The sequence below is a fragment of the Mesoplodon densirostris genome, chromosome 19 (genome assembly GCF_025265405.1).
Source record: "Mesoplodon densirostris isolate mMesDen1 chromosome 19, mMesDen1 primary haplotype, whole genome shotgun sequence".
In the NCBI taxonomy this organism is placed as follows: Eukaryota; Metazoa; Chordata; class Mammalia; order Artiodactyla; family Ziphiidae; genus Mesoplodon; species Mesoplodon densirostris.
The window spans coordinates 54,745,993-54,758,703 of NC_082679.1; the positions used below are offsets into that span (position 1 = coordinate 54,745,993).

The window sequence follows — 12,711 nt, forward strand, 5'->3', positions numbered from 1 at the left end:
ATTATTTTATGGGGACAACTTTAGGACTTGAAGACTGACAAGAGTAAGAAGATTATTGATTACCATCTGCTTTAGCATCAGGTTTCTAGACCTGAGAACTGAGCTTTCCCAGCTACCTTAATTAAAGTGACCCCAGGCTTCTTTTAATCTTGATCAGAATGCCTGTTATGGTCTGTAATGGTTTATGAACTTACTTTTTTTGTTTTACATCTTTATTGGAGTATAATTGCTTTACAATGGTGTGTTAGTTTCTGCTTTGTAACAAAGTGAATCAGTTATACATATACATATGTTCCCATATCTCTTCCCTCTTGCGTCTCCCTCCCTCCCACCCTCCCACCCTCCATATCCCACCCATCCAGGTGGTCACAAAGCACCGAGCTGATCTCCCTGTGCTATGCGGCTGCTTCTCACTAGCTAGCTATTTTACGTTTGGTAGTGTATATATGTCCATGCCGCTCTTTCGCTTTGTCACAGCTTACCCTTCCCCCTCCCCATATCCTCAAGTCCATTCTCAAGTAGGTCTGTGTCTTTATTCCCGTCTTACCCCTAGGTTCCTCATGACATTTATTTTTTCTTAGATTCCATATATGTGTGTTAGCATACGGTATTTATCTTTCTCTTTCTGACTTACTTCACTCTGTATGACAGACTCTAGGTCCATCCACCTCACTACAAATAACTCAATTTTGTTTTTTTTTATGGCTGAGTAATATTCCATTGTATACATGTGCCACATCTTCTTTATCCATTCATCCTACGATGGACACTTAGGTTGTTTCCATCTCCTGGCTATTGTAAATAGAGCTGCAATGAACATTTTGGTATATGACTCTTTTTGAATTATGGTTTTCTCAGGGTATATGTCTAGTAGTGGGATTGCTGGGTCATATGGTATTTTTAGTTTTTTAAGGAACCTTCATACTGTCTCCATAGTGGCTGTACCAGCAACTGACAAAGGATTAATCTCCAAATTTTATAAGCAGCTCATGCAGCTCAATAACAAAAAAAACAAACAACCCAATCCAAAAATGGGCAGAAGACCTAAATAGACATTTCTCCAAAGAAGATATACAGATTGCCAACAAACACATGAAAGGATGCTCAACATCGTTAATCTTTAGAGAAATGCAAATCAAAACTACAATGAGATATCATCTCACACCGGTCAGAATGGCCATCATCAAAAAATCTAGAAACAATAATTGCTGGAGAGGGTGTGGAGAAAAGGGAACACTCTTGCACTACTGGTGGGAATGTGAACTTACTTTTTTACTTGCTACTTGTTGTCCATCTTCACTGAATGTAAGTTCCATGAGGACAAGGGTCATGTTGGTGTTGATCCCTCTTTTATCTCAGCATCCATCACAGGGCCTCAGACTGGATAGGCTAAATAAATATTTATTGAATGAATGGGCCCAACTACTTAGTGTGATACCTGTGAAGTAAGAATGTAATAGGTAAGAGAGAAAATGGCAAGTGGCTTCCATTTAAGAGATGAAGTAGTATACCATTGCTTTAGGCATCAGTAGTCTAATATGTTTCTCACTATCCCATTTTGCTGATGGAGATATTCCAGGCACAAAGCTCTTGGTGCCGTGAAAGGCTAATATGACCATTATAATGTAATAACAACAATAGTGAAGAAGAGAGAAAAGAAATAGAAGGCTGAAGTATCACAGGCTAGACCTTCATTGGGGAAAATATTCTCTTGGTAGCTAATTCGAAAAATAGACTTTATCTGAAATAAAATCTTTATAATGATGGATGCCTTTAAGCAATGCATTAACTCAGAGATAACTGCATGGCTCCAAATGTGTCAGCATTTAAAGTCTGTCTTATTGGAATTTTTCTTAATTTATTGTAATCTAATTATCATAGAACACACGTTATTTGTATTTGACACAGAGTTATGTTTTTGCCATGCACATTCATTCAGCTATATAACAAGGAGTAATTATTCAGTTAACATTATTCTTTCTACAGAATGCAATGTTTATTCATGTGCACTCGGTGAATGAATTCTTTTATAAGCACATTAACAAGATGTGGAAAAATCAAACCTCTGAATTTCCAAAAGATAGCTGCATAAAATAGTTGGAAAAAATTTTGGACAGTGGTGAATGTAAATGGTTCCCATTAAATATGATGTATAATCTGAAAGAAATGCATATTTGGACATACAAGTTGATGTAATAATTTTGTCAAATGAAACAAGATGAGTGAATTGTAAAGTCATTTTGTTGACTGGGAGAAGTCACCTAACCAGTTGAAAAATAGCTTCCTATTTTACTGGGTTTCCCTAACCTCTTCATTTATTACATAAATGTACTCTCAAGGGTAATTGCCTTAAAAAAAATCTTTGACTTGTGAAATGTAGGAAACACTGCAAGGCTTTCTGAGTATTATCAGTTCTTTGCTCAGGGTGCAACTGATTTTGACAGCTGTACTGTTATGTTACTGGTATAACATGACATCTTTTATCAGATGAACTGAATAAAAGTGATCTTGACAATGAGTAGATAAGACACTGTCAGAAAGCTGAAAAAACCTGTCAATGTCACAGTTATGACACAGATGCAGCAGAACAGCCCTTATAATGTCATTAAGTGAATACCTTTCCAACAGTGCCCTTGAGAAGACAGAAAATAGCATTGCTCTGAAATACTATTACTTAGCCACAAAAATAATAAAATAAAACAAAACACAAAGGTCAGTTTAATATATACTTGAGGTGGCATTGAGGAGTCCAATGTATGTGTTTGTATTTGTGTGTCGATATCTTTTATATATGCCATATAGAAAGAATTTTGAGATTTCAAAACTACTTTTTCAGAAGCTAAAAAACCATTTAACTTCAACATTTCAAGAATGTCATTAAAAATATTGATCATGAAATATGCAAAGTGGTTTTATGGGTATTGATGATAACCTTTTCCCTAATTTATTATGGAATGAGAAACAGCCTTTAATAATATAAGAGAAAATTAGGAATACATTTCAAAATGTATTTCTAGATCATGAATTTTGTAAATAGGTGAGTAAAGACTAAAATGGAATCAATCCCAGGAATTAGAAGGAATTAGACATTTGGTGGTTTTATTTTCCATTATTTTGATTGGCTTGGAGCTGAAATATACATGTATGGGTACAAGTATAATGCTCTTTCTATACATATACTTTTAAAATGCTTTAATGAAAAGCATATTTATCCTTAGAATGACTTTTAATGTCTTTGTCTAGGATCAGAGGTGGTTGATCTTGATGGGAAAAGTTGTCTTCTCTACAGATTTGATCAAAAATCCCTGAGCCCAATAAAGGATATAATTTCTTTGAAATTTAAAACTATGCAGAGTGATGGGATTCTACTTCACCGGGAAGGGCAAAATGGAGATTACATCACACTGGAATTAAGAAGAGGAAAACTCTTTTTAGTTATTAATTCAGGTAAAACTATTTGGGTAAAGTGTTTGAAAAATCTGGTCATTTAGATATCACCTTAGTAACTTTATGCTTTTATAGCTTATCTTTTTTTAACAATTAAGGTGCCTTATTTCCACATTCAAGTGTTTATGTATATATGTGTGATATATATATATATCACACATATATATACATGCCCATATTGTACTTACACGTAAAAATGGTTCCTAATTTGCAAATTGTACAAGACCCTCTTTCAATGTCATAGTGCTGACAGTACCACTTAGCTCTTTTCAAACCTCATGGTGAAAGGGATGGGTCATTGAAAAATACTGAGGTAGTAAAAATAATGAGGTTGTAGCAAAGATAAAATTTACATTGAAAATGAGTGCGTGATGGTGGGTAATGCTAATAAAGAGAATTAACAGAGGAAGAAATACAACAAGGTTGAGAGGATATTATATTCAATCTTGAGGTAAATCCAGACTAGCGTTTTGGATGGAGTGGATGGAAAGAGATTGCAATTATCATGAGAGACTCTGATGCCCCCAAAAGAAACTTTTTTTTCTTTTTTTAAACTGAGAATAATGGTGCTGTTATTTTTTTCTCTTCTAAGGTGAAGCTAAGCTGCCCTCCACTCACGTCCCGATCAGTCTCACCCTGGGCAGCCTGCTGGACGACCAGCACTGGCATTCCGTGCTCATCCAACGCTTGGGCAAACAAGTCAACTTTACAGTGGACGAGCACAGGCATCGTTTCCACGCCCAGGGAGAATTCAGTTACCTACATCTCGATTATGAGGTGTGATGGTTACGTTTCAATTAATGCAGACTTTGTAATGTATATGTGGTATAGCCACATGAAAGAAAATACACTATAGAAAACCTACGTTCAGAGTCAGTCAAGGTTCTGATGAAGTGTTCCTCTAGGTGACCTAACTCAAGTAGCAAATTTTATGCATATACTACTGAGGCTTCATCTTTCTCCCAGTACGTTAATTTATTATTACAAAGAAATGTCATCTTTTTTGCCTGCAATGTGTAGTCACAAATTGCCACATGTGGGAAATGTTCTTGAAGAGGTCTCATTACAAGTAAATACAGAATGTGTTGCATGATTGGTGGTGGTAGGGGCGGGTAAAGGGCACTCCTGAACAGTGCAGATTTATGGAGAGAATGTAGCAATAAATAGATTCATTGATTCATTAATAATCAATTCAAATGCACAAATATCAGTGTGTGCCAGAAATGTATATGAAACAAAATGTCATTGTAATTGGTAACATTGTTAAAGCTGTCAAGGTTTACGATGGATATAAAGATGTATTTTTCTTCAGCAACCAAAAAATATTAAAATCAGGTGGGATTAGCAACTTGTAAAAATAATTAAGCTCTTGTGTAAGTGAAAACTGAATGCATATAAATTTGTTTTAAGATCTGCATCTTAATTTTTTTTAACCTCCATTTGAAATTAACAATATGGTAGTGTAGGGTACTGAAAAATTGGTCTATCTATGACGATTACAGCTATAGTTGCTAATCGTAGTTATTTAAGCAGATTATCAAAAAATCACTAAACAATATTATTGATGCCATTTTTCTTTCTAAGATCAGCTTTGGAGGGATTCCAGCACCTGGAAAATCAGTGTCATTCCCCCATAAACATTTTCATGGGTGTTTAGAAAATCTCTATTATAATGGAGTGGATGTTATTGATTTGGCCAAGCAACAGAACCCACAGATCATCATTATGGTAAGACTTGAGTCTTCATGTGAACAAATGAGGAAAACTACGTGGCTTTTCCACACAAAAAAATTGCTTCATTTTGAATTCCCACTTGATGGGATGTTTTAGACTTTACTCTTGTTCCTTAAAAACATTTCTCTGCTTGGCAATATGCATGTAAGGGATGAATTCTATGTTAAAAATTTAAAATTCATAGGGCATGATTATTTTATATTTATATGAAGTAAAGCAGGCCTTTTTTTGGTGCAACTGATAATTTATTTTGTTGTGATATTATTACTCCCAGGAGACTAATTTCTTTTACTCTGTAATTTCCTTTATAAGATACTCCCTGACAGACTCTCTGAAGAAGCACACCAAGTTCCTGGAGTCAGATAACATCCATCTATATTAGAGAAGCATTTGAAAAATTTGTATTTTGCCATGGTCATTTATAACCAATAAAAGAAACTAGTAGACTTTTATAAGATTGCATCTGCCAGTCTGTCCCAAGAGCAGTGCTGGTCAGGCTGCATTATACTCTAATTCTATGGAAATGCAGCAGAATTTAAATAAAACTGTTATCGGTCAGGGTTCAGTCAGGGAAGCAGCACCACTGTGAGTTTAGGAACAAGGATCTATTTTAGGACTTGGATCTTAACAATCATCAGAGGCGCTGGAAAGTGGAACCCAGCTGTCTGGAGGAAGAGATGGAGCAGAGTGAAAGCCAGGACAAGCTGGAATAAACCAGCCCCTCTGTGATCATCCCTCACTGGGCTTTATCACACACAGAAAACCTTTGGGGGGAAAATGGCCAGCCTTTCACTTCTGACTCATATCATGCAAACTCCCTTTTTGGCTAACTTTTAACCACAGCAAGACAAGAAAAGAGATTCTGTGAAACGTGGTTTCTAGCTTAACCAGCTTAATGATAGAAAAGCAGACACATCTATCCATTTGAATACATTTCTTTAATTGTTCAAAATTCAGAATATGTAAATGTAAGCTCATGTTGTGTCAGCAAAACCCAAACCACATCATGGGATTATTTATTGCTTACAAAACATTTTATTCTTAATTCTCTGTGTGAATCGATATTATTTATATGAATACACCATCCAGCAAGATTTTTAAATAGTGTTTTTTTTAAAAAGGGAAAAGAATTTAAATGGAAAATAAAAATATTATAGAGAGATAGATGTGAGTGTTTCATTGCAAAATGAGTTTCCAGAAGCTGCTCATGCAGCTAGCACCCACTCTTCATTGCCAAGGATTTGCTGCTTGTAGAGTAGCAGACAGCTGTCCAAATGTAGCTGGTAAATGTTTCCATTTTTACCAGGTTTGTTAGTCTTATAATTGCCTCTACATTATGGGTCAGTTTATTTCACTCTTCTGCTTTTGTTATTTCATTCACTGGGGCAAGGTATTTGTCTGCAGTGAAAGCTAATTCACTTTTAACAGAATCACAGTATAGCCAAATGTTTTTGTTTAACCAAGACTAGTAGTTTAATTCCAATGTGTATTCTTCTAAATAAAGTGATTTCATTGACTTTTCAAATCTATATTTAGAAAATTTGTTGAAGATTATTTTCAGGTAAAATAAAAACATTTATCTTGATTTCTGAAGCCTGTTAAGGAACATTCTAATTATTTCTAAATAGTTCAGACCTTTACTTTTTTTTTAATCCTTAAATATGTATTTAACTCTAATAGCAAAATAATCCTTCATGTACAATATTTTAATGAAAATTCATGCAATTCTAATGTATCTTGAAGATCTACCTAAAAACCCTTAGATAAGAAATAATACTTGTAAATCTGATGACAAGCACATAATGATAAGAAAAAGACAAAAATGGTTCAAAAAAGAATGTAAGTACTACATTGTATTATGCAATGTTAAACCTAAAAAAATGAAAAATAGGCAGAGGGTATGAACAGACCGTTCTGATGAAAGTGAGTCCAGAAGAGCAACAAACTCATGAAAAATGCTTAGATATACTGTTAGGTAAATGCAAGATAAATAAGAATGATACATCACTTTGGCATTTGGTTGTTGAACTTGTGCAGATTTAAAAGATATGTAATACCTATTGCTGTCAAGGATGTGGGGAAAAGCATATCTTTGTCAAGGATGTAGGAAAAGCATACCTTTGTATACTACTGTTGGAAATGTGGAGAATTTAACTTTTTTTGGTGGGCAGAGAAGAAGCTGGAAATATTTATTAAAACATGTAGATACAATAGTTCTTTATTTAGAACCGTCTTCTGCAGAACTGAAAATACCAGCACATAGAGAAGCATGCAGAGTTATTTATTCTTGCATTGTTCAGAGAGGCAAAACCTGGAAACAAAGTGAATACACATTAACAAGGAAACAGTTGACTAAAATTGGAACATTCACATAGTAAAATATTATGCAATCAATAAAAGTAGGAATTAGGCTTCTGCCAGATAACTCAAAGGGATTTCCATAAGTTATTTGTTAATGATAAAATCATGATACAGTAAACAGCATAAAACATGGCTCCTATTTTAATAAAACAAATAATGCCTAGTGTGTAGGTATATGTGTTGAAAACATATTTAGGTGTATGTGAATGTACATATAAGTGAACACATAACTTAAACATGTATATACATATATATGTGTATATATATATTTGTATATGTCAATGGAAACAGAGAATTATGAAAAAATATGGAAGGAAAACCAGTAGCTCATTAATGTTGGTTATGTTATGGGGTGGGTAGAAGCCAAAGGCAGCAAAAGGGTGAAATAAGTGGGAAGAGAAAACCAAGTCAAACATAAAAAAGAGTTGTTTTTAATAAATTTTTTATTGAATTCAATTGCATTGAGTTAGATGCCTTTGTGAACTGAGAGATGGGGAGGAAATAATTTCACCCAGAAAACGCAGGGAAAGATTTGCCTGACCATGTATCCCTGGATTTGAAGAACCTTTAAGACATATGGCAAGGATTTGAATATTCATGTTGATAGCAATTTTTGTTGTTGTTTTAAATCAGGGGTAATTAGAAATTGATAAACAGCCTCTGTATTTCAGATTTTATCACTAAGGTGATGTGACTGTCATTCTTAAAGCTTTTTCTTTTACTTTATTCTCAGGGAAATGTGTTGTTTTCTTGTTCAGAACCACAGTCTGTGCCTGTGACTTTTCTGAGCCCCAGGAGTTACTTAGCACTGCCGGGCTCTTCCGGGGAGGACGAGGTTTCTGCCACTTTTCAATTTCGAACCTGGAATAAGGAGGGGCTTCTGCTATTCAGTGAGCTTCAGCTGGTTTCAGGGGGTCTCCTCCTCTTTCTTAATGATGGAAAACTTAAGCTGAATCTCTACCATCCAGGAAAATTACCCAGTGACATCACAGCAGGTAATAAGTGTATTCCTGCAGGCAAAGTATATGCGTTTGAAAGATTTCATTCTCTCTCTGTCCCTTCTCCGTAAAATTTTATGCTTAACCCCCAAATTAATATTTGTTTAACAAATGAATACTTGAGTTAATAAGATTATCTCTTCCTTAGAGGAACTCGATTCCGATTTTCTTTTAAATATGTCTTCAACACGAGCAGTTCTTTTTAACCAAAATGATAGTTGTGGGGCAATAGAAATTTCCTTCCATGACCCTCTCGCCCAGTCCAGGTAAATCAATATATCCCGAGGAAATGTGTTCTGGGAAAAATATGAAAGACTTTGAAATGGACCCCAAGTTTGCTGGGTATCTTCAATGGAAGATGAGTCTTGTGTAACACAGTTATTAGTCTTATCTGGTCTTTGAGAGATGGGGAGAGGTCTTTCTGGAATCTATATCTGTATCTCAATACTAGTGTGAATGTAAAACCTAAATATTTAGTCAAATTAACTTTACTTGCTGCTGTAGTTTGTGTGGTGTTGCATATATTTGGGGAGAAGATTTCTGTAAAGTCTGTCATTTGGGAACCAAATGGAATTCTCTGCAATTCTAGGCAGTATGGTACCATTTTAATGACTAGAATATAATTAAAGAGACTGTATGAGTGTCTCGAAAATTGATGTCTAATTTAGGTCAGTGCTGTGGATGAGGGATATTTTTGTCTCTTCATTAAAATTATATAATTCTTGACAAAGGATCTCCAACACATTTTCATATATATGGAATAATACCCAAGCCAAGCAACTAGAGGTCACATTGGGGTAAATTGCAACATCAAGTTAATAAATGATCTTTAAAAACAATTTAAAGATGCTATTGTACTACTCATCTATATTAACTATGACCAAAATTAATAGAATATGACTGGGAGAGGAAAAAAAGTTAAAATACAGTCAGAAACTAAATATAAGAAACACAGGTGTACAAATGAATATGCCTAGTCTTTGTGTATCTTTTTTGTTGTTCGTTTATTGCTGTAGTTTAAATGTGGGAACTGAAACTGCAATATCAATTATCATTTTTAAGAGGTACTGTGCTGTGACTTTTTAATGCAATACTCAAAATGTGGTAGATCTGCAGGCTTGACAAAAGGAAATAAATTAATCAGTGTCATATCACTAATTAATAGGCTCCCTAAAGTGAGGGGCTAAAAATGTAAGCTTGCTATTAATGTGTAGTTTATTGTGATGTTATTTGACATCCTCTGGGGCGGTTATATTCATAGCCTAATTTTCAACATCTTAAAGAAGCTGCTTCAGTACAGTGTTATTGTACTGAGCCCCATGAAGCTAGTTCATTTCTAAACACTTTACAGGCATACAAATTTAATAAAATACTAGGTGTAAGTCTATCTAGACTACCCCAAATGATTTTAAAAATTAATGTTTAAATCCGTGTACACTGTAATCTATTATGACATCATACGACTTTGTGTGATTGTGCCCATAGCTAATAACAAGGATCCTCGACAAAATATGAAAGTCAATATATTAAAATTGTTACACTTCAGATAACACAAGTAAGACTTTACACACCAGCTCCCCCATTGCCATCTTTCTAGTTTCTTTTAAAGTATTAATTTTTGCTAGTTTCAGTGAGGAAAGTACATTTTGCATTGGATAGTGGGTTATTTAAATGGTATGGGTGGGTGGTCCATTTGTTTCTCTCATAGGAGAAGACTTTCACAGGTACAGTGTTCAATAATTAAATCAGTTGTCAGGTTGTATCATAATGACTCGGAAGAGAATGGATGCCCTGTTATTGGTGGGTGAGTATCATATACTAAATCATTCCATTCTATAAGGATGGCTCAATTTTTCTTTGCTACTGGAGATATAAATTATTAATCTTACAGGTTTTCAAAACATAGTTTTTATGCTTTTTACAATGGAATAAAAATTTATATTATGTTGAAGAAGAATGGAATTGTGTAGATGTTTGAATTATCAGGCTAAATTTTTAATGTGATGTAGTTTTACAAATCGTCATTTGGAAAGGTTCAAAAATACTATGCCAGCCTCAGTCATTTTTGAAATATTAAGGATATTGTAATAGTCTAAATCTTAAAACATATTAGCAGCACTACAAAATCACTCATGACATAAAATGTTGTCAGTCTCTGTCACCTTTATAGATGGCAAAGCAAAAATCATTCAGATCAAGAACCTAATGAACAATACGGTTATATTTTCCTATTTAAGACAAGTTCTTTATTGTCAAATTTGAGATTTCTGATATGAGTTTTACATTTCTGCTGTTGCTTTTGCCTAAAGGTGAAAATCAGGCCTGAAAACAAGCTTCTTCCTCCCATGGGCAGGGACTGGCAGATGCAGCCTTACAGTATTTGGATGTTTCTTTGTAAACATCTTTATTGGAGTGTAATTGCTTTACAATGGTGTGTTAGTTTCTGCTGTATAACAAAGTGAATCATCTATACATAAGCATATATATCCCCATATCCCTTCCCTCTTGCATCTCCCTCCCACCCTCCCTATCCCACCCCTCTAGGTGGTCACAGAGCACCAAGCTGATCTCCCTGTGCTATGTGGCTGCTTCCCACTACCTGTCTATTTTACATTTGGTACTGTATATATGTCCATGCCACTCTCTCACTTTGTCCCAGCTTACCCTTCCCCCTCCCCATGTCCTCAAGTCCATTCTCTAGTAAGTCTGCGTCTTTATTCCTGTCCTGCTCCTAGGTTCTTCATAACCTTTTTTTCCCCCCATATATACATGTTAGCATATGGTATTTGTTTTTCTCTTTCTGACTTACTTCACTGTGTATGACAGACTCTAGGTCCATCCACCTCACTACAAATAACTCAATTTTGTCTCTTTTATGGGTAAGTAATATTCCATTGTATATATGTGCCACATCTTCTTTATCCATTCATCTGTCGATGGACACTTAGGTTGCTTCCATGTCCTGGCTATTGTAAATAGAGCTGCAATGAACATTGTAGTACATGACTCTTTTTGAATTATGGTTTTCTCAGGGTATATGCCCAGTAGTGGGATTGCTGGGTCATATGGAAGTTCTAGTTTTAGTTTTTTAAGGAACCTCCATACTGTTCTCCATAGTGGCTGTATCAATTTACATTCCCACCAACAGTGCAAGAGTGTTCCCTTTTCTCCACACCCTCTCCAGCATTTATTGTTTGTAGATATTTTTGATGATGGCCATTCTGACCAGTGTGAGGTGATACCTCATTGTAGTTTTGATTTGCATTTCTCTGATAATTAGTGAAGTCGAGCATTCTTTCATGTGTTTGTTGGCAATCTGTATATCTTCTTTGGAGAAATGTCTATTTAGGTCTTCTGCCCATTTTTCGATTGGGTTGTTTGTGTTTTTTATTGAGCTGCATGAACTGCTTATAAATTTTGGAGATTAATCCTTTGTCAGTTGCTTCATTTGCAAATATTTTCTCCCATTCTGCGAGTTGTCTTTTCGTCTTGTTTATGGTTTCCTTTGCTATGCAAAAGCTTTTAAGTTTCATTAGGTCTGATTTGTTTATTTTAGTTTTTATTTCCATTTCTCTAGGAGGTGGGTCAAAAAGGATCTTACTGTGATTTATGTCATAGAGTGTTCTGCCTATCTTTTCCTCTAAGACTTTTATACTGTCTGGCCTTACATTTAGGTCTTTAATCCATTTTGAGTTTATTTTTGTGTATAGTGTTAGGGAGTGTTCTAATTTCATTCTTTTACATGTAGCTGTCCAGTTTTCCCAGCACCATTTATTGAAGAGAATTTTTTCCATTGTGAATTCTTGCCCCTTATCAAAAACAAGGTGATCATATGTGCGTGCATTTATCTCTGGGCTTTCTGTCCTGTTCCACTGAGCTATATTTCTGTTTCTGTGCCAGTACCATACTGTCTTGATTACTATAGCTTTGTAATATAGTCTGAAGTCCAGGAGCCTGATTCCTCCAGGCCGTTTTTCTTTCTCAAGATTGCTGTGCCTATTCGGGGTCTTTTGTGTTTCCATACGAATTGTGAAATTTTTTGTTCTAGTTCTGTGAAAAATGCCATTGGTAGTTTCATAGGGATTGCATTGAATCTGTAGATTGCTTTGGCTAGTATAGTCATTTCCACAATGTTGATTCTTCCAATCCAAGAACATGGTATATCTCTCCA

At 35.0% G+C, this 12,711-nt stretch overlaps 1 protein-coding gene across 7 annotated transcripts in view; it reads left to right on the forward strand.

The window, feature by feature from the left end:
* Positions 1-12,711, forward strand: part of CNTNAP4 (contactin associated protein family member 4) — a 270,181-nt gene that overhangs the window by 159,922 nt on the left and 97,548 nt on the right. For 5 of the 7 annotated variants that reach the window (XM_060083395.1, XM_060083397.1, XM_060083401.1 and 2 more), the window contains exons 5-8: positions 3,244-3,447; positions 4,040-4,224; positions 5,032-5,175; positions 8,276-8,537. In XM_060083395.1, coding sequence (XP_059939378.1) covers positions 3,244-3,447; positions 4,040-4,224; positions 5,032-5,175; positions 8,276-8,537 — 795 coding nt within the window. The remainder of the gene's footprint in view (positions 1-3,243; positions 3,448-4,039; positions 4,225-5,031; positions 5,176-8,275; positions 8,538-12,711) is intronic. The other 2 variants (XM_060083398.1, XM_060083400.1) reach the window with 1 other exon arrangement.